Source organism: Vicugna pacos, chromosome 34 (assembly GCF_048564905.1).
Source record: "Vicugna pacos chromosome 34, VicPac4, whole genome shotgun sequence".
Lineage (NCBI taxonomy): Eukaryota > Metazoa > Chordata > Mammalia > Artiodactyla > Camelidae > Vicugna > Vicugna pacos.
This window is the reverse complement of record NC_133020.1, coordinates 19,029,604-19,051,579: the sequence shown is the minus strand read 5'-3', so window position 1 is coordinate 19,051,579 and position 21,976 is coordinate 19,029,604. Positions and strand designations below refer to the sequence as shown.

General features: G+C 50.2%; 1 protein-coding gene across 1 annotated transcript; it reads left to right on the top strand.

Moving 5' to 3' along the window:
* Window positions 1-4: 4 nt before the first annotated feature.
* On the top strand, window positions 5-20,930 carry NDUFA9 (NADH:ubiquinone oxidoreductase subunit A9). The gene is made up of 11 exons (XM_072954833.1): window positions 5-139; window positions 4,691-4,861; window positions 5,225-5,322; window positions 7,421-7,512; window positions 8,588-8,729; window positions 10,303-10,405; window positions 11,799-11,866; window positions 13,089-13,165; window positions 17,351-17,446; window positions 17,982-18,048; window positions 20,552-20,930. Exons 1-11 carry the CDS (start codon window positions 91-93, stop codon window positions 20,720-20,722), a joined length of 1,134 nt encoding a protein of 377 aa, XP_072810934.1. The 5' UTR covers window positions 5-90; the 3' UTR covers window positions 20,723-20,930.
* The last annotated feature ends 1,046 nt before the right edge of the window (window positions 20,931-21,976 follow it).

The following is a 21,976-nucleotide window of genomic DNA, read 5'->3' as shown; positions in this document are numbered from 1 at the left end:
GCCTGCGCAGACGGCCCGGGACGATGACTTCTGACCCTGCGTGGAAGCCGTAGTCCGCCGAGCGCCGGCGGCGGGGGATTGTGGGAGAAGATGGCGGCCGCCGCTCGCCCCCGGGTCGTCCGGGCCCTGCCAATGTCACGTAAGTGTCAGCGGGAACGGCGGCCCCGGGTCGGGCTTCCGAGATGCGGAGCTGAGTTTCGGGAGCGGCTCCGTGCTGCAGCGGCCGCCTGACGCCCTGCGCACCCCGGCTCTCCTGGGCCCGGAGCGGCCTCTGTCCGGTTTCTCCTCTCCTCCTTTCCCCGGCTCGCATATTAAATTGTGCCCTTGGGAAGGGGTCTTCGCTGGGAGAACGTGAGCAACACCACGAAAAGAGAAAAATGGGGGACAAGTAAAGGGTCGAGAGGGTTGTAAGGGCTTGGGGTTATAAGGAATATTTGGGGGGACGGAGGAGGAAGCTGAGAGGGCTGGAGAAAAGGATATTGGACAAAAAGTTCTTCGTGGATTGACTTTATGACCTTGTGACAACCTTTAATCGGTCTCAGCTTCGGATTCTGCGTATCACAGTGGAAGTGATAATACCACAACGCAGGGAGTTTCTGAGAAGATTAAATGAAGCGGTATTTATAAAAAACACTTCTCTAAGTCAGGAGCATCTTTGCAAATGTAGAGCGTGTTCTGTGGAGGCGTTGGGACCTGGGGAACCAAGGGTGCTCCGGGGTGGGATGGGGGGAGGGAGAAGAACCAGGAGACTGGTGGAAAAAAAAGGAAGAAGAATAAGGGAATATCGTAGGATTTGTCTAAGTGTAGTTTATTTTCCCTTCTGTTCTGATTGGATCTGCTATGGTGCTCAAATTGAAAAAAACAGGTTGCTCCTCCACTCATTAAGAGAGAGGCTAGAAAAGCAGGGAAATTGGGAATGCAGTTATTACACTCCATCATCATTCTTTCACCCTCTTCTCCTTTACAAGCATACCCCCCCATCAGTCTCCAAAAATTGTATTTTTTCCATAGTGTATTTTAGTCATTACAGAATGTCATTTGCTCTCAAAATTAGCCACATATCAGAATCATTCTTAGAGCTTTATAAAACTTAGAAATGGGGACTCATTTCAGGGCTATTGAATCAGAATTTTTGAGACTGGATCCTTGCACCTTAAATTTTAAAAAGCTCCACAAGTAGTTCTGATATTCAGCCTGAGGTGAGAGTCAGGGGTACTTGGAGGATCCTTTTTAATTTTCCGTCTTGGATAGAGCGCCTGCAGGCCACTGGGAAGGTGCTTGGTGCATATCCATTTATAATAGATGGTTTTGTAGCCACGACTTCTTTGCAAAGACATTTGCTGGTTCTTGTTAAACTGTTACATTGGTGTCACCTAACGTAGGTTGTGAATGATAATACCTGCTGTTGATTGAGTACCTGCTCCCTGCTAACCACAGTTCTAGATATTTTCATACTTTTTTTCCTTTAACTCACTTTTTTTTCCTTAACTGACACCATAGCTCGTGCACTTAACCACTCTGCTTTATTGTAAAGGAAGCCTTTGAGTAAGGTCTGCAGAGGCAAGTCTAGTGTGTAACAAAACACTATAAAACAGAACTGTGTGAAACATATATGGTGAAATGTGGAGAGACTGAGTTACATAGGAATTCAGAAAAGGGAAAGACTAGATCCTTTAAAGTAGGGAGGGAGGTGTGAAAGACCAGTGGAGAATTACAGCACTTCCACTGATTTTTTTTTTAAAGGGTTATTATAATCTGGAAAGTCAGAGAGGTTGGACGTTTTCCTGGCACTGGCAAGGACAAGGGGATGAGAATGGAGGCGGGAAGTTCTTAGGAAGCAGTGAAATGACTACCTGCAGATCTGGAATAGTAGGAAAGGAGGTCGAATAAGGTAAATGGGATCAAATAATGGAGGCCTTTGAGAGGCAGGCAGGATTTAGACCAGTGGTCTTGAAAGTGGGTTTTACAAGAGGAACCAATGGTGTATAAAAAATCAGTATTAGAACTTAAAGAAAAAAACCAGTTTTCTGTAATAGTAACAATGGCTAATACATAGTTCAAACTATAGACCAGACAACTGTTGTGAGTGCTTTAATGTGTGTTGCACATGACATTGGTATTAATGGAATATGTATGTAATTTACAAATAAATACTATAAAAACCCTAACGCAGTGTGCAAGCACATATGTTTGGAGACTGTTGGTTTGAATATTACAGCAAGAGACCAGTGTAGGTTTTTGAGCACAGGAATATAATGAATAAAGAATATTACTCTCCTAATGGTGTTCATAATAAATGGAAGTAAGTGGAGAGCCTGGAGCCAAAGAGAGTAATAACTTATATTTACTGAGGACGTACCATGTGCAAGGCACTGTGACAGGTGCTTACCTATTTATTACTGATTTTCATAACCCTCTAAAATGTAAGCTCGATGAGGCCAGGGGCTTTGTCTTTTTACTATGCTGCTCACAGTTTCTAGAATAGTGCCTGGCTCGTAATTGTTGAAAAAACAAATAACCGTGGGAGGTCAGTGTAACTACCTTCTGAGGAGTTTTGAAGTAATAACAGGAAAGCAACTAGTCCTCATGGGGTGCTTCATGTGTGCTGGGCAACGTGCTAAATGCTTTATGCACATTTACTCTCTTCCTCACAACAGTCCTTGGAGTTGTTCAGACCTGGACTCCAGTAATTCTTACCATTTCATTTACTCTGTCGTTTATCCTGTGCCCTGACTTCCTTACTCATCATTCTAATCATCCCCTTTCATACATTCTCGACTCCCTAGCCCTTATCCCTTTGTCATAAAAAAATCAGTGCTGATTAAACCTGGCTTTCCACGTATTTCCTGCCTGCCCCGGGCCGTGGAGAGCTGAGCTAAGGAAAACTCCAAACTAACTGACTGTCCTTATTTTAAATTCATGAATACGGATCTCAGGTAGACTGTCAGCAGGACATTTTCGTAGGAAATTTGCTTTCCCTTTCTCCGTGTGGTTATTTAACATTGCCAGTCTCCTACGACTTCTGACATGAGCTTCTGCCTCGTTCTCAGCGTTACAGAGACTCAAAGGAATTGGATGGGAAGAGTCTTTTCCCACCATAAAAATCTGCTGGCTGAGCTGGGGTGACTGTGATTCCCCGCTTTCCCTCTTTCAGTGGGTGAGCTCCTCCGGCTCTGAGCTAAGGCCAGTTCCCTCACTTGGCGTTCCATCCCATCCTCCCTTACCTCGTCATTCCCACTTCTGAATCATCATAATTAACCCTCTATGGGGTTGTTTCCACCAGCCTATAAATATAAATATCGCATGTAAAAAAACCCATCCTGGTCCTCCTGTTCCTCTCGTCCCCTTTTTCTTTGTTCCTTTACCTCATATCACCTGAGAAGAATTTCCTATACTCCTCTTCTGTGCCCCCTGCCTCCCCCTCCCTCTTTTGTCTGCTGTAGTCAGCCATTCGCTCTCCTGCTGCAGTGAAACTGGTCCAGGACGTTCACAGCCAACATTGTCTAGGTCCTCGGGGCCTCTGCCCTCCTCCTACTTCCTTTTTCAGCAGTGTCTGATCAAGGTCACTGCTCTCTCCATCAGTCACTTTCTTCATTTGGCTTCTTGGGCACCATTCTCTCTTGTTTTCTCTCTTACTTCCCTGGGCTGCTTGTCAGTCTCCTTTGCTGGCTCTTTGGGCTGGTCACATCACCTCTCTGAGCCTTAGTTGCCTCATCTGTAAAGTGGCATTGAAGATAGCATTAAATGAGATAGTACCTATTAAGCGCTAAGAAAGATGCCAGGTGCCTTTGTAAGTTTAGCTGTTACTTATATGTTGTTTTGTTTTTATTGTGTGTCTAATCTGTGATGTTTGTTTTCAATCTTTGGTTTCAGTAACGATTTGGTAAACTAGGCTTTTCCTCCACTTCCACACTTTTGGAAAGGGGAAAACAATGGTTTTGGGTAGAGTGCCCCTGGAAAGTCATCCCTAGAAAACAGACGCAGACTTACTTTCTGAGTTACTTGCTTACCTACTTTTGATGATTTTCAGGAGTTTTGTATTAAGTCTGAACTGCACTCTTTCAAAAAAAAGTAATCTCTTACCTCTGCCTCCAATCCATGTCATCAGTTTTATTTTTCATTCATCATCAGTGTCAGAGTCTGTTCCAGGGAAGTCGTTTGCTGTTCCCTGCACTGGGCTTATTCCCACCTCTGCATTGTTAGATGTAGCACATGTTCCACGTGGAAATCGATCTTTTCTGTTAATACTCTTTCAAACCTTTCTCAACACACCTTATTCAGGATTCTGTCCTCATGATTTTCTAACCTGTTGCTCCTTTACTTTGCGTTGTCTCCATTCCTTTCATGTTGAAGTTTATACTCTCGACATTTGTAACTTATTATTATTTTTCTTAACGTGATTTGTCTTTCTAGGTAAACTGTATCCTATAGGGCAAGGAGTTTACTTTCTAATTTTTATACATTTCCTTATGTCCTATTGATTCTTTGTTGCAGTAATTTGTATTTATTGTTGCTGTTGGCATTTAAATGGTAACTTTTAACTTAAAAGTTGTATTTAAACTGTAATCTAAGTAAATGAAAATACTGTAGGAAAATAATGTTACATCTCTAGGAAGAGAAGCTATTTGTATTCACAGTCACTTGTATATTAACATTTGCCATCTTTGTATGTTCTGGGCTTTTCTCGCAGGTCCTTCGATCACTGCAGTAGCTACATGTGTGTTTAGCAGCCCCCCTGGGCGCCGGCTCCATCATGCAGTCACACCTCATGGGAAGGGTGGCCGTTCCTCAGTCAGTGGGATCGTGGCCACTGTGTTTGGAGCCACAGGATACCTGGGCCGCTATGTCGTCAACCACCTCGGTGGGTAGAGTTCCCTGAATTTGGAGCCTCCAGTGCCATTTATTATGGTAGCCTAATGAGAAGCCTTAAGCTGTGTTTCTTTTCATTTTAACGGTATTATGAATTGCTCTCCTCTTGGGTTTGTGTAATTTTGGCCTGCTGTACACTGTGAGCATGCCCGTGTTTCCTGTAAGGGCACTGACACAGGTATAGGGGACCCTGAAAAGTTATGGCATCTCTAGCTGGGCAAAGTGTGTTTTCTGCTAAACATTCAAAATGCGATTCACGTGTCATGCTAGAATTTAAATATTTACCAAATCACAGTCACATAGCATATCCACGCTGTGTTAACATTGATCCTTGCTTCAATCCATTCCTTTCTAGGACGCATGGGGTCACAGGTGGTTGTACCTTACCGGTGTGAGCCATATGATACCATGCACCTTCGTCCCATGGGCGACCTGGGCCAGATTCTCTTTCTGGTAAGAGCTGGTGTTACTGATTCTGGAGTTGACAAGTGTAACTTACTAAGTTCGGTTTTTGGAGAGGGCGGAGTACAGTAAAGCCGCGGTTTCCTCCCAGAGCGCACCACGGGCATCCCCCGCTCACGGGCCGTCCATGTAAACGCCAGTCAGCGGCTGGCGGACTTTCCTGTAAGGGCCGGGTAGGAAGTGTCTGAGGCTCTGCAGGCCGTGGGGGCCTTGTCGTGGTCACTCAGCGCTGCCCCGCAGCCTAGAAGCAGCCGTAGGCAATATATAAACGGATGGGAGCAGCTGTGTGCTAATACAGCTTTTATTTACAAAGGTAGATCGCAGGCTAGAGTTGCCTGTGGGTCACAGTTCGCCAGCCCCAGCTCTAGACCTGTGCTGCCTGGTAGCCACCAGCCACACGTGGCTCTCGGGCACTTGAAGTGAGGCTGGTCTGAACTGAGGTGTGCTGTGTCATATACATACCGCAGTTCCAAGACTTAGTGCAAAGAAAACGACATTCAGCATAGCGTTAATGAGTTTTTACATTTATTACCTATTGAGACAGTGTTTTGGATATAGTGGCTTAAAGACAGTGTATTATTAAAGTGAAATTCACCTGTTTCTTTTTATTCTTTCAAACGTGGCTGAGAGAAGATTCAGATTGACGTATGTGCCTCGTGTGGTGTTTCTGTGGTTCAGTGCCTCCGCAGACAGGACCGCACAGAGGGTGGTGTCTGACTTGGCTGGCTTGGTGTAGCCTTGACGTGGAATTGTCCTTCCTGAGTGTTCACTGGTGTTAGCCTCGAACCGCAGGTTCTTCCTCTGGATGGGGGGGCCTGCGGTGGGGGAGCCTTCGGGGAGTGATTGAAAGGTGTGGGCCCTTTTGGCTGTCACCGTGACCGGAGACCACACAGGTGTACCGCGTAGGGGCCGGGGTGCCGAGTGGCCTGCAGGGTGGCCCCTTTCCACGGAGGGTTCCGCTGCCCCGGAGCCGCGCTTCCCCACCGAGGGGCGCGCCGGGCGCCGCGCGCGGGTCTGCCCTGCCCCTGGCTGACTTCTCTGACTCTCGTCGGCCCGCGTGGGCCTGAGCTCTCCGCTGACACACTGCCCTCTTCTGAAAAATGTCTGTGAACATCCTCACCATCTCCATCGTGTTCATGCGCATTATTTGCAGTCTCTTTAATTTTGACCTATTTTTAACGGCATTTTCACTTGTTTTCTACTGAAGGTTCCCCAGCTAAGTACTATATTTATATTGGAAATCTCTTGTTTCTAGCGTGTTTTTCTTTCCCAGGCTCTTACTCCCCACAAGCTGCCTGGTGCTACAGTTAGAGGGCTTGCCTTTTCCTAGTCCTTTGTGCCTTACGTTGTTGGCCACCTAGTCTTTTTTTTTTTTTCCCAGATTTTTAATTTTTTCAGGAGGGGGAGATAATTAGGTTTATTTTATTTGTTTGGTTTTAAAGGAGGCACTGGGGGTTGACCCAGGGGCCTCGTGCGTGCTGGGCACGTGCTCTCTACTGCGCCGACGTGGTAAGCAGGTCGCTTCCCTCTGAGTGTTGTTTTCATGTCCTTAAAGTAGAAACGACTAGATCCGGGATTATAAAGAGTGAAGAGTTACAAAGAAATAAGAAAGTAACTATGAATGTTCCCAATTTAATCTCAGCCTCTAAGAGACCCTCCCCTTATCTTCAGTCTAACTGGTTGCTGCTGAAAAGGGAAAGTGGTTTTACCTCCCAGGCGATCCTTGGGCCTTTGGCTGTGTTTCCTCCAGGAAGGACTTCATCACTAGATTCCTTTACGGACTTTGGCGGTAGTTGGCTGAACAAAAATTGCTCTGCCCCAGGAAACTGTGTCTTTCCTAATTCTGTCGTTTGATTACTTGAATAAAATGTGCTTTGACCTCTTTGTCTCCAGAAGCAGCAGAGAATCAGCAGGGCAACTGAGACTCAGGGTCATTTCTGTCGTAACCAGTGGACCTGGTCCAGACGGTGCCACGTTGTTCCGCCAACAGCGGTTGGCCTGTTTGGAACCTTGCTGGGGTGGGCCCGCAGTCGCGCTTCGTGCCGGGTGCCCCCCTATGTTCTCCCGTGACCGGCTGCTGCTGTTGCAGGAGTGGGACGGGAGAGACAAGGATTCTATCCGCAGAGCCGTGGAGCACAGCAACGTGGTCATCAACCTTGTGGGGCGAGAATGGGAAACCAGGTACGTCTTGGACTCTCGTTTCCTCTTTGCAAAGCAGCCTTAGGCTTCAGTAGACATTGATTGGGCATGTAAAGGATTGTACTTGAGACATTTTCAGTTAGGTCCATCAGTGAGTGTTGATTGAACAACCTTTTCACACCCAGTGACCACGCTGCCCCCGCAGCCCCCTTCCAGCCAAGGATTTAGTTGGCAGCGAGTCTAGTAAGAGCAAGCAGTGTGACGTGCTGTGCGTGGAAAGCCGGTGTGGTGGTGTCGTCGTGTTTTTGGGGCCACCGTTGTGGCCCTGTGCTTGGGTGTGTCGGGCTGGGATGGGTTACGGAGCAGGGTTTTGCCTGTTCTCCTGACCAGCAAGCTGAACGTTGCCTTTCCTCATGTGGACAGTGTCCTAGATCTGTTCACATTGTTAATCAAAGATGGCGTGAGGACCCATCTGAGCAGTTCTTTTTAGTCCTTGTGAGGGTCATTTATCAACAAATGATGCTTTAATCCTGTGGTTCCACAGCCCTGTGTTCACACCTCTTTCTGAGGTTTTAGGGAAGTTTGACTTAGATTTATTCAGCTGTGTCTGCCGCATCCCACACTTTTAAGTTCTTTGATGACTTGGAGAGTCTAATCCAACTTCATATCCCCTGTGACGACTGCCACGGTGCTTTGCACAGAGCTGGCATTTAGTTTGTGATGTTGGAGTAAATTGGTGACTGAGGTATTTCTTAGTTTCCTTTTTTCCCCCGAGGGAAATGAAGGCCCGGGGTAAAAGGTGATTCCACTTCCTGCGCCCAACGCTTCCCCATCCCCACCCAGCCAGTGCAGCCAGAGGTTTTTAGAGGTCCTCGGCCTTGAGGGCAGAGACCAGTATACATGCTGATCTGTAACTTGGAGTAAGCCTTAAATTATATACGGTGATGACAGTGAGCAGAGCCTGTAAAATTTTTTAAAAACCTATTGGTGTGACTTTGGGTTAAATAATTGCTATTTAGAAGTAATACTTATGAATTCCAGCAATGGTGCGAAAAGCAGCTCATCACAAAAAGCTTTGAAATCCCGAATCTGAACTGATCCCTGTTTTTTCTTCCAGAAACTTTGATTTTGAGGATGTTTTTGTGAAGATTCCCCAAGCAATTGCTCAAGTGTCCAAGGAAGCTGGAGTTGAAAGACTGATTCACGTGTCGCACCTGAATGCTGATATCAAAAGCCCTTCGAGGTATCTGAGGTCTAAGGTAAGTAGCAGGGAAGTCCGGGGGCTCATAGAGCTGGAGTTTCTTGGCCCTTTGAAACATGAGCTAAAAGATTTCTCATTGACATTTCCAGAATTAAAGGGGACTCTAATTCTCCATATCCAGAATGTGATGTGTGTGTGTGTGGTGACGGGAATTCATTGTGACACCAATTTGTGATTTTTATGCACTGCTTTTCCCCCAGCTCTGAAGGCCACAGGGGCGTGCGGCTTAACGGGGAGGCTTGTGGGCTCCTTCCAGGCCGTGGATTGCACTGGTGGGCGGGGTAAAGGGCCGAGGGACAGGCGGTCTGCCGCACGGGTGAGGGAGTGATGGAAAGGTTGGGCCGCGGAGTCTCCTCTGAGGCAGGGGCTTAGGCGGGGCTGGTGTGCAGGAAGGCAGAGCAGAGGAGCGGAGAGCACAGGCTGGAGCACAGGGGGCGTCTCTGGCTGTCTTCGCTTAGGGTTCCGAAGCCGGCCACTGTGGGCGGTTCTGGTCTGCGGCCTGGCCAAACTGAGAGTGGCAGGAGTGGGGTGAAGGCGAGGTCACCGGAGTTGACAAGCTCAAGAAACTGAGGTCCGTGTACCCTGGGGCACTGATGTCACCCCAAGCGGGGGCACAGGAGTGGGAAGGCTGACCCGGGTGCTGATACCTGCACTGGCGAGAGGCCCTGTCTCGGGAGGGAGCGGAGGATGACGGGGAGGGTGTTGCAGCAGTTAGATGAGGGAGAGGCTGGCCCGTCCCTGGCTCCTCTGGCTGGGGGTGCAGGCTGCCACCTCCATGCTGTAGCCGGCCCCCATGCCCTCCTTCCCCGGGCAGGCTGCTACATGTGGACTCCAGCCAGGGAACCTGGGACTGGGAGGGAAGAGCGAGGCTGGGAAAGGGAAAGTCCTGCTGATCTTCCTCCTTCCTTCTTCTGCAGAAGCTCCCCTAGAGTAAATGTGGGACGACACCGGCAGGAGCTATAATACGCAGGGCATTTTTCTGTGTTATTTTCTCTCTAAATTCTGTGGACACTAGTCCCCCCACCTTACTGCAGGGGTGCCTTCCGGGACCCCCAGTGGATGCCTGAAGCCGAGGGAGTACCAGATCCTGTATATGCTGTGTTTTCCCCAGACGTGCGCACCTGTGATAAGGTTTAGTTTACAAGTTACATAGTAAGAGATTAACAACAACGCTAGTAAAGTAGAAGTTGTAGCGACAGATGCAGTCGTGTGAACGTGGCCCTTCGCTCGCTCTCTCCCCCTCCCTCAAGATAACCTGTTGTTCTGTGCTCACCCATCTCGTGATGTCAGGATGCAAGGCCTGAGATTTCACGGCGCCACTCAGAACAGCACGCAGCTTAAAACTTAAGAACTGTTCATTTCTGGAATTTTTCGTGGAATGGTTTTGGACTGCGGGTGGCTGAACCTGCGGGAAGTGAACCTGCGTATGCGGGGGCCGACGGTAATGGTTATGAGTTAACCTAACCTGGAGGGAGACAGGGCCTCTCAAGTTCAGGTCGGGTCCCGACAGGGGAAGGAATGGCCCCTTCGTTCCCTCCTCTCAGACTCTGCTGTTTTGGTTGTTTGCTCAGGCTGTTGGGGAGAAGGAAGTGAGAGCAGCCTTTCCAGAAGCCACCATCATAAAGCCATCGGACGCCTTTGGAAGAGAGGATAGATTCCTCAATTATTTTGCAAGTAGGTCTTCTTAGTGGGTGAAGGGGGCGCTGGTTAACCAGGCTGAAGCGAAGCACGAGCTCGCAGTGTTCTCTGACTTGATAGACTGGGGTTATATTTTTTTTCTCCCCCAGTTGCCTTTTTTCTCCCCAAAGGTTATACCGGCCCAGTCACCTTGGTCCTTCTCCGGGTCTTTGTCACTCCTTATCAAAAGAAGCAGCTTGGATGCCTGGGAAGAGCCGGCCTTGGGGCTGAGGGACTGTAACTGGGGCTGACTGGGTCTGGGACGGCAGGTCCACAAGCACCCTTACCTGCGGAAAGACTCTTGTTTCCCCACTGGACGGTCTTGGCACTTCGTCAGAAATTACTTGAGCAGATGCGCAGGGGTTTTCCTCTCAGCTTCATTCCGTCAGCCTCTGTCTGCCCTTGTGCTGCTCTTCTGATCACTGCACACTGATTTCTGTAGCTTTGTAGGAAATTTTGACATCAGAGAGTCTGGCACCTCCAACTCTTCTTTTTTAAGATTGTTTTGGCCACTTGGGGCCTCTTAAAATTCCGTTAAGAATTTTAGAAAGGAGTTTTCTATCTTTCTGCAAAAGCCACCGTAGGGGTCTTGATGGGGATCGCGTTAATCTGTAGCTTGCTCTCGGGAGTATTGACGTTTTAGCAGTGCTAAGTATTCCGGTCCATGAACACAGGGTGTCTTTCCGTTTTTGTGTGTGTCTTTTAAATTTTCTTTCAGCAATGCTTTGTAGTTTTCTGTGTGCAAGTCTTTAGCCAGTTTGGTCAAGTTTTTTCCTAAGTATTTTATTGTCTTTGATGCTCTTATAAATAATTTCTACTTCTAGAAGTTTTTTTTTTCTATCTTTTTTTACCTTTATGTTTAGGCCACTTGGAATTTTGTTTTGGTTTATGGTGAGATGTGAGCCATTTCTTTCTTTCTTTGTTTTTTTTCCTTCAAATAGTAGAGTATTGAATATTTGTCTCAGCATCATATATTAAGTAGTACTTCTGTTTTCCACGTATTTGTGGTGCTGCATTCGTCAGACACTAAATTCCCATTTTCACGGCATCTTTTTCTGAGTTACCTGCCTTGTACTGATGACACTGATTCCTGTGCTTCTCAGAACGGGTGCGGTCAGAGCCCAGTCTCGGGAGTGGCCACGCACCCCGCATTGCAGAGTAGAGGACAAGTAGCCAGGCCCTTGACCTCGTGTCCTTCAGTATCTGACCCTTTTACTTTCCGTGTTTGTTGCGTGAAGAACAAATGACTGCTCCCTGTGAGACCGTCCGCGCCCTCAGAGCCGGCTGCGCTTGTTGCATGGTTTCCGTCACACAGATTGGCGGTGCTGCCCCGGAGCTGGGTCCTGTGGCAGTTTGGACCCTCTAAGAACGGTTCTCTTTCTTCTGCCAGATATTCGCTGGTTTGGCGGCGTCCCTCTCATCGCCCTGGGCAAGAAGACAGTGAAACAGCCCGTCTATGTAAGTGCCCGGGTAAACGAGCTTTCCCTGCATTCAGGACTCAGGCCTCGGCGTTCTGGTTTTGTCCTAATCCTGTAATCCATCCTTCCGTTTTTGTCAGCTTGCTGCCACCAGTTGCCGCTCAGGTGACCTGAGAGGTACCCGTATTCGCTGTGTCTCCACTTGCTCATTCATTTCAGAGAAGCGTACTGCGCCCTCAGTGCCCAGGCGCGCCGCTCGTCACTGGGGGCATGCGGATGCTGATGGCGCAGGCCCAGATTGCTGTCCTCGGGCTGGGCTGGGTCAGAGGCAGGTCCGCAAAGCAGTGGTCACGCAGCAGCCTGATCAGTGCTGTGACAGGGGGAGAGTTTCTCATAATTATGTCAGAGGACGCTTGCTCCAGACTTGAGGGTCAGGGAAGGCCTCCCAGAGGAATGACATCTAAGGTGAGACCCCAAAGATGACTAATAGCAAGTCAGATGCGGGGCTGGGGCACAGTGCCCCACACAGTGGGGAGCAGCGTGCACAGGGACCTGAGGTGGGGCAGCGTGTTGGATTCCACATGGTGCTGAACCAGGGTTTCTCAGCTGGGGCTCTGTTGACGTTTTGGGCCAGATAATGCTTTGTCTTAGGGGCCTTGGTGGAACATTTAGCTGCGTTCCTGGCCTCCAGCCACCAGATGGCAGTAGCCCCCCACCCCCCAGCTGGGACCATTAAAAATGTCTCCAGGCATTTGCCAGTATACCCTGGGGACCAAAATCCCCGGCGACCAGTGAAAACCATGGGGACTAAAATCACGTGATGATTATTTTTAAAAGTCAAAATGGTAAAATGTTGGCAGCCCCACGCGGTTCAGCCAGGCCGTTTGTGCTGGTGCAGTGACGGAGCGAGGGCAGGAGTGAGGGGTGAGGCTGGAGAGCGGGAGAGGCAGGTCAGAGAAGTCTCGGCACCACCTGACGATGAGCTGATGGAGATGTTCTGACGAGAGAAAACATTCAGGCAGTCCTTCTAGCGAGGAGGTGCTTTGAGCTCTTGAGAAGCGGGTTCTTTCAGGAGCTTTCTGAAAAGAGACAGTGCCGTCATTGTAATTGTGTCGTTCTTTTTGCTGTGATTGATGTAGCCTGCCTGCTTTCCTCCTTCCGTCCCTCCCTCCCTCCCCCTCTTCCTTTCTTCCTCGCTTTGTCCCTTCCTCTCCCCGTCTCTGTTTCTCTCTTCACTCAGAGTGTGTTATAACTTCTCACAGGTTGTGGACGTGGCCAAAGGGATCATTAACGCAATTAAGGACCCGGATGCCAGAGGGAAATCTTTCGCCTTTGTCGGGTAGGTGGCTGGAGTTTGACTGTGAAGTTGTGCTGCCTGTTAAAAGAGCCGTGATGGTTTACGGCAAAGTGCTTTCCGAAGGCATCGCTAACCGCTAGCCGGTTTGTGCGGTGCATTTCTCGGTCTCTTTCTTTGATGGTGTTTGTTCCAGGAGCCTTACTCTCAGCCCTGAGGCCAGCATGTCTAGAAGAGCTGTCCAGGGGCCACCCTGTCAGGAGCGCCTGAGCGCTTAGCTCAGGTCAGAGCGGGAGAGAACCTGGCCGTCTGCTTGAGTGAAAGATTCCTCTGGCTCCAGAGCCTGGGAAGCGCTGCCCTGGGCTGTTGCACACGCACAGTCCAGGGACCCCCAGGGAGGGCTTTGTCAGACTCCAGTGGTGTTTTCAGTATTCAGAAGGATACTGCTGTGAATTCTGAAACACTTCCGGGGTGTGAGCACAGTTGCAAAAATCAAATTAATTTGGATAGAGCATCGTCGTGCCCCAGAAGAGTGGAAATGGCTGGTTTAGGGTACAATTTCCCGTGCTTTGTAGGACTGACCATTTGCAGTATGTTCTCCTTGTTGCAATTCGCTGTCAGGAGAAATGGGGCGCAGTTAAGCTGTGTGACTTAGCTGAATTACTCAGTCATGTCGCCGCTAGGTTTTGGGCCTTTTCACTGAATTACTTAAAACTAAAAAACTAAGACTCATTCTGCCACGTTGAAAAGCACCAAATTCACCTGCTGACCGGCCCAGAATCCTATTTGCTTCTAAAGAAAAGACGCTCCTTTCAGCCAGGAGACGTGGCGTGTCTTCCCAGCACCGTGGGGCCCTGTATATGTACGTTTCACTGTCACTACAAATTTAGTCAATTTTTTTTTCAGTGCCAAAACCTCTGTACTGGGTTTCCACGTCAGCCAGCCGCGGTAAGGTGCCTGTCTCTCTGAGTTCAGTTTCAGCACGTCAGCGTGTAGGCGGCTGTATACTCTGGGACAGTCACTCGCAGAAAAGCGTGTTGGGCACAGGTTCCATGGCACACCGGGCTCAGAAGACATCAGTCAGGAGGTGCTCGGACCGGGACGCCAAGGGGCAGGGGAGCAGAAGGGGTTTTACCAGCCTGGCTCACTCTCAGGGGGCACGGCTCTGGGACGAGTTAGCCGTCATCCTCTTCCCCTCTGCACCACTGTTCCGGACTCTGCCGGGCTGCAGGGAGTCATCCTTGTCCCGCACAGCAATGGGAGCAGTGAGATAAACGTGGCAGCTTAGGCATTTTTCCGTATGAAGCTGTAGGGCTGTACCCACACGTCTCTCTCTGTCTCTTCAGCCCCAGGGGAGACTTTATTTCTCTGAGGCTGAGGCAGAGACACGACCTTAATCTTGCTCCTTGCTCTTTCATAGTTATTAACTGACGTTGCTCCATTGTGTCAGTCTTCCACTAAATACACACATACACAACACTGACAACCAGTGAACTAGTCCAGCAGGGTCACGAGGCACAAGGTCAATACAGAAAACTCAGTCCCCGTATATTAGCAAATGAGCAGTCTGAAAATAAAATTAAGAAAATTATTTTATTCACAGTAGCGTCAAAGAGAATAAAATATTTAGGTATAAACTTAACAAAATGTATGAGATTTGTATGCTGAAAGTCCTGAAACATTGCAGAGGAAAATGAAGGAAGACCTACATAAATGGAAAGACATTTCACGTTCATGGATTGGAAGAGTTAATATTGTTAAAATGGCAATTTTTCCCAAATTGATCTATATATTCAACTCAATCTTGTCAAAATTCAAGCAGGCTGTTTTGCAGAAAGTGACAAATTGATTCTAAATTTAAACAGAAATTCAAAAGACCCACAATCGCCAAAAGCATTTTGACAAAGAAGAATAAAGTTGGAGCACTTGAGCTTCCCAACCTCAAAACTCACTCTGAAGCTAGAATTAGCGAGACAGTGAGGCACTGGAGTAAGAGTAGACATAGAGGTTGGTTGAGCAGAACTGATATTCTAGAGGTCAGCCCTCGTGTTCATGGACAGTTGATTGGACAGAGGCGCCGTGACACTTCAGTGGGGAAGGAATAGTCTTTCGAGAAACAGTCCACGTGCAGAGAGACGAATACAGACGCTTGCACCACCCATGAAAAAGTTAACTCAAAACGGATCAGAGACCCCACTGTAAGAGTTAAACTATAAAACATTTGGAAGAAACATTTAAAAATCTTCTCGACCTTGGGTTAGGCAAAGATCTTGCGGCCGCGACATCAAAAGCATCCTTCAGTCAAAGGAAAAGATGGGTACGTTAGATGTCATCAAAGTTGGAAACTTTTCCATCTCAAAGGACACCGTTAAGAAAAGGATGAAAAGACAAGAACATCAGCTAAAAGGCAGGCTGGGGTGGGTGAGAGTGGGGTGGAAAGATCAGGCCAGAGAAGGAGAGAGGAGGGATCCCCAGAGGGAGGCAGGGGCGCTCCCAGGCAAAGCAGAGCCGGGTCTTCTGAGTCTTTCGTTTGACGTTCCTGATCAGAAGCAGAAGTGAAGCCACGTAGCCCAGGGCTGTGTTCTCTGCAGTGCTGTCTTGCTGAGGGTTTAGTCACAGAGAAGGCAGAGACTGGGACGAGCCAGAGCAGGGGTCTTGCTTTGCTAGGATAGTGGGGAGGGGAACAGGGGGACAAGGTTTTGCTGAGGAACTTTGCAAACCATGAATCTCCAGCCTTCGGTGTCCCTTTCTCTGAGAGCGGGGGCACTTGGACCCGTCTGTGAGTCATGGTTAATGGAACACAAAGTGCTTGCCAACAGCGGAGGTGCAAGTGTACCACACAGTTAGTTACCTGTGAGCCCAGCGTTGCCGGTCACCGGCAAGGTCGCCAGTGTGCTCTGGTGTAGCGTGTGTTATGTGCGGTGGTCCTGACACCCATCCTGCTGGAACTCGGAGGAAGCTGCTTGAGGGCTTTGTCTGGTATTTCCCCCAGCTGACTTCTGTTTGTTTCCAGTGAAGATGTCAGAATGACGAGGCTCTCACTGAATCACCTTCACTCCGCTCTCAGCAGCCGCAGGCTTTCAGAGGCAAAGGGATTAGGAAATGGGTAGAATGATATAAAAAGCGTATTATAAGCACTAGTAAAGCTAGGTTATGCCCAGAACTATTCAGATCAGTGGAGCAGAACAGAACATCCAGAAACAGTCTCAAATACGTGTAAGAATATATAGAGGAGGTGATGAGGGTGACATTTCAAAATGCGGAGAAAGGGTAGATTATTCATAAATGGTGATACGCCTTTGCCCTCTGTCAGTACAGAGGTACGTTGCAGAATGACTGACTTTATGGATTAAAAAAACAGCTTAAAAGCATTAGGAAAAATATGTAGACTTCGAACTGTATTATTAAAATATAAAAATTTTTACAAACCATTCTTCCAAGAACGGACTCCAGCAGGAAAGAGAAAAAGAAAGAAATGTAAGTGGCCAATAATATATGAAGAAAAAAACTAATCTCTAGTATTAAACTATTTCTGGTGAAAACATTGAGGTACCTTTTTTATCTGGCAGATTGGCAGAATTTTGTTTGCTTATTTTTTATTTTAATGACTAAACTCGTTTTTGGTGAGGGGGCTACTAGCATTTTCTATAAGTTGATGTCATCTGTTTGGAAGTATTTGATAAAAGCTCCAAAATTTCAAAATAGCCTTTGAGCTAGCTCTACTTGTGGAATGTATTATAAATCCATAATTATGGGTGAGTACAAATGTTTACAGCAGGAATGGTCATGAGGCATTTTATAAAAGAAAAACACTTTTATAAAATAATGCTTAGTATTTATTAAACTTAAATATCCCAAACCTGGGAATCAGTAAAATGGTTATGATTACCTGCAGCTCAACGTATGCACTGTTAAGAATGCACTGGGGTGTGCAGCGCCACGGGGAGACGGCAGGAGTTAACAGTAAATGGAGAGGATGTTACAGAATGGGGTGACCTGTGCGCAGTTACAGGTGCAGAAGCAGAGCCTGTAAGGGGGTGAGAGGACTGTACGTTAAATGTAGTAACTTCCTCTTCGGGGGCACTAGGGGTGATTTTCCTGTGCTAATCTGCATTTCCTACGGTACTTATGTGTTTCTTTTTTTCTAAGAAAAATACTACTTTGTTAAATTAAGAACAAAAATTTGTGGGACGCAGGTAACCTGGAGAGCCATGCATTTTCTGTTTGCAGGCCCAGTCGGTACGTCCTTTTTGACTTGGTGCAGTACATCTTCGCCGTGGCTCACAGACCCTTCCTCCCGTACCCTTTGCCACACTTTGCCTATCGGTAAGTCAAGCGATGCTTTTTGTGTCTTCTGAGAGCTGGCCCCGCGCGGAGTGGGTGATGCGCCCGGCCCGGGGTCGGCGGACGCGCGTCCGATGCGGTGAAGCCTCGGAACCTGTAACCGGGAGGGGCTCCTGATACCTCGGTATTCCTCTAGGAAGGAGCTGGGAGAGTCTGAGGGGAGGTGTGGATCCGTGTGGGTGAGGAGAACACCGTGTGCCGGAAGGCTAAATCCGCGGGTCTTCACGTTCTCCGTTAGAAACCCTCAGGGATCGGTTGGCGGTGTCGTGCGGCCCTAACAGAAGCATGTTTGACTGTCTGGGCTTAGAGCTGGCTGACTGTGACCGACGTCACAGTTGGATCCTTTCGCTTGTCTCGGGTGGGGCGGCTGCACTTTGTCAGCTCCTCCGATGCGCTGTCCCTCCGGTGGGACCGCGGAGAGCCGGCGGCAGCAGCGCCTGTCCCTGGGCCCTCGCAGGCTGGCTTGAATGTTGAGCAAAGAGACGCCCATCACGTGCGCTGTCTATGCCTTCTCCAGATGGGTGGCACGGCTCTTTGAAACCAGTCCGTTTGAGCCCTGGACGACGAGGGACAAAGTGGAGCGGGTGAGTGTGAGCGCGGGGAGCCTCCGCCGCGGTGGGCGCCGGGCAGCGAGCCGCACAGACGGCGAGGGGGCGTCCGGTTTGCTTGCGGCTGGGCCGGGTCATTCTCACCTGCTTGTCTGCTGTCCTGCCGTCCTGCCGTCCTGCCGTCACAGCTCGGCCCCTCCGGGCACAAACCCCCCCGCCGCGCCCAGCCTGTCCAGGGTCCTAGCTTGGACTTTCCCACCTTTCCTTCTCTGCTGGATCACCTCCAGCAGTGTGCAGACGTGCCTCAGCAGCTCTGTGATTCTTTTCTTTAAGGCAGACATCTTCCCTCCGCCCTGTTTGTCTGTGTCCCTGTTCATCAGACTCCTCAGGGGAGCTCCTGCACCTGTCGTGGCAGTTCCTTACCTCCTCCTTGCTTTAACCCACTCCTTTCAGGCTTTTGTTTCCCTGTCCCCCCGAACACTGCTCTGTTCCAGGTCACCTGTGACCTCCGTGCCGCCAAACCCAGTGGTCAGGGCTCTGACCTCCCTCACTCCATCTGTGAGCCGCGTGGGTCAGAGGGGCCCCTACTCTCCTCTTGGAACCCTGAATTTCTGTCTGTTTTCCCGCCGTCTCCACATCCTGAAGCTTCTCCTGCTCTCACTAGGTCTCCCATCCTCTGCTCCCTGATCTCAAAAATTGGAAGTCCTCGGGCTCTGCCCTCAGCCCTGTTCTGTCCTTGCTCTTTCTCTGAAAAACCCTCACTTAGTCCTGCGTCAGCTCGCGACTGCAGCTCTATGTCCAGCCCTGAATTGCACCTCCTGCCCGACCAGCTGCGGCCCTGCGTCTGCTTAGCTGTATGACAGTCACCTGAGATGTGACGTGTCCAAAGGCGGGGCTGCACACTGCTCGTCACTGGGCCTCTCTCCTCTCACTCGGTGACATCACTACTCACTGTGTGACTCAAGGCAGAAACCTGGCAATTCCCCTTGACTTCATCTTTTCCTCCATCTGGAGCGAAACAGGACCGTCTGGGGCTGTCCGCAGTGATGGAAGAGTTCTCTAGTCTGCAGTGTTCAGAGCGTAGCTGCTCGCAGCATGTGACAGTTGGACACTTGAGACGTGGCCAGTGTGACTGCAGAAATAAGATCTGAGTTTTATTAAATTGGAATTAGCTTAAACCTAAATGACAGTCACCCCCTTTGGCCAGTGGCTGCTGTGCCGGCAGCACCGAGGCAGACCGCCAGCCAGTGTGACGGCCCCCTCAAGCCGCGCCGTGTCCTGCCTCCCCCTGCCTGCCTTCTGGTTCAGCCGTTTATTAGGAAAGCGTTCGTAACAGCATTGAGAACGTTCTGCTTGTAGAAGGGTCGTGGGAATAGTTGTTTCTGCTCTGCCTACTCAAGTCCAAGCGGTAGGTGTTTGCATCCTCATTCCCTTGACCGGCTCCCCTGCCTCTTGCCCGCTCTGTGTGCTGGGCTCCGGGCTCCGGCTCCTCCCATCCGTGTCTTCCACACCTGTCTTCCTCCCTGACAGCTTGTCCGCTGCGTGGAGCGGTCTCTAGGGAGAGTACAAATTACGATAAACACACTCTCCTGTCTGTACCTTTGAAAACCTAGTGGCCTCTTATCAACAAGAAGCAGTCAGATTGTCCCCCTGAATGTTACCTAAAAGCTAAATGTGGGGGAGATGCAAAAACAGGCCTTGGGGAACAGCTGTGCTCAGGCAGACGTTCCCCTCCCATCGAATGGGCTGCGTCTGGAAAGCTGAGCCCATTTCAGGCGTCCTTCCTGCGTTCAGGAGAGACCCAGCGGGAGGGCTGGCAGGCGGCACCCGCCGGCGTATCTCACTGGGGTGCGTCTTAGGTTCGTCACCGAGAAGTGTGGGCGCAGCAGGATTCGGTCTGGAGACCGCTCGATGGCCCTCTGGGAGCAGACTTCCCCGGGGGGAGGGGGCCGATGTGGGCGGGTGCTGCTCTGTATGGAGCCGGGTCCTCTTCATTTGCGCTCGGGTGAGCGGAGTCCTTGGCCTCTTGGAGCTCATTCTCCCCTCCAGATGAGGCAGGCTCGGTGTTTTAGGTCCAGAGCGAGCAGTGGTCAGCCAGGTGGAGTCTGGCTGGAGCCCACGGGTAGCGGATCACAGCTTCATGGTCTCGATCCAGCAGTTAAAACCGAGGCCGAGAGCTGTGCTCGGAGAATGGGCGCAGGGGAGCCCCGGTGACGGATGGGTTCTGCTCCCGCCCCGGTTCTGCAGCTGAGCCTCCAGACTCATCCACTCCCAGCCACACCAACTCCTGGACCCTGCGCCGGGTCCGTGCCTGCGCTCATGGACAGCGCTGGGGGTCTGGCGCTGACACAGGGGGGCCCAGGCCTTTTCCTCCACAGACGCTCCCTCTGTGGTCCACCTCTGGTGGTTCCGAGCTCCGGGCCCTGCTGAGCCTCGGCGGCGGGCCTGGGCCAGCCTTCGTGCCCCAGCGTTTGCGAGGCTGGCGCTCCGTGTCCTCGGCCGGTGTTCAGTGCTCTCTCTGCTTCTTGTTTGTCCCAAGGTGCACACCACAGACATGACGCTGCCTCACCTGCCCGGCTTGGAGGACCTGGGCATTCAGGCCACACCCCTGGAACTCAAGGCCATCGAGGTGCTGCGGCGTCACCGCACGTACCGCTGGCTGTCTTCTGAGATCGAGGACGTGAAGCCGGCCAAGACCGTCAACGTTTAGTGGCCTCTGAGTCGCCCTTGGTTTTTGGTGTCATTTGGGTCACCCGGCTAACAACCAGAGCATCCTGTACATAGCGAATAAGAGGCCTCCGTTAAAACGCCTGACGTGAAATTCCGTGGTGGCACTTTGTTTCCTAACTTATCAAATGAGAGATTCGGCTATTTAGGGTTTGAGCATAATTTTCTTAAATACATATATTTAACAGTGACATATATATCATTTATTCTCTGAAACGCTGGAGGATTTGTATTTCCTTCTGTGAGGCCACTTCCTGTGAAGGTTCTGGAAGACAAGAGCCCCTCTTTAACGTCAGAATATTGTGAAGACCCCAAGTGACGTGTGATTGTCTTTACTGTGCGTTAATTGAGAAAACACACACACACACACACACACTCACTCACTCACTCACTCACTCACTCTGTGGACTACAGCGATCGAGGCCTCTGCCCCTGCTGGTAGGCAGCCCCTGGGTGTAGAGGGGCCTCTGTCGAGCAGAGGCGGGGCCGAGGAGGCTCTCGAGCAAGGCCAGTGCGTAGCAATCACGACTTTCTATAAGTTGTTAACGTTGCAGCTGAGATCCAGGCACATCGTTGGTTAGTGTTGGCAAATCCCTCAGTCGCTCTGATGAACAACTCCCAGAATCTGTGGTGAGGCTGACACGCCGCCGTCCTCGGTGGCCCAGGGTCGATCACGTGGTCCGCGGCCACGCAGCCCCGCGGGCCACAGGACGACAAGGTCAGCGAGAACCCTGTTCGGTTGCAGTAACCTCCGTCCTGTCCTCGCCTAGCGGGGGCGTGAGTGCGGGTGCGACTTCTCTCCCAGCCTCTCCGCGTGTCCCCGAGTGGTCGGAGTGTGCGCTCTCCAGAGCGTGCTGTGTGGGCCAGCGGCCCCGGCATCCCCCGGGGGCTTGCTGGGAACGAAGGATGCCGGGCTCCACCCCTGAGCCCCGGAGTCGGGATCTGCATTTTAAAAACATCCCTGGGAGATTCGTGTGCACACGGGTGTGAAGAGGGCTCAGAAATGCCACGTCTGAGGAGGGTGGTCCCCACTCCTCGTTCAGGCGGTCGAGCCCCAGCCTGGGCCTGCTGCCTCAGAATCTCCTGGGACAGTGCTGGGTGTCAGTTAGGTCTCAATAAAACTGGAAGAGAAGATAAAATAATATGATAAATCTGAAGAAAATCTCCAGAGAACGGGCGCAGGAGAATCTGGATTAAACACGCGGGTTTGTCCGCACGCACACTGGTACGTGAGGTC

Bases quoted from the DNA above. Each gene is read 5' to 3' on its own strand.
- NDUFA9 (XM_072954833.1), top strand. From the start codon at position 91: ATGGCGGCCGCCGCTCGCCCCCGGGTCGTCCGGGCCCTGCCAATGTCA. The intron at 13,166-17,350 runs GTAGGTGGCTGG...TTCTGTTTGCAG, and splicing joins AAATCTTTCGCCTTTGTCGG to GCCCAGTCGGTACGTCCTTT. The intron at 18,049-20,551 runs GTGAGTGTGAGC...GTTTGTCCCAAG, and splicing joins CGAGGGACAAAGTGGAGCGG to GTGCACACCACAGACATGAC.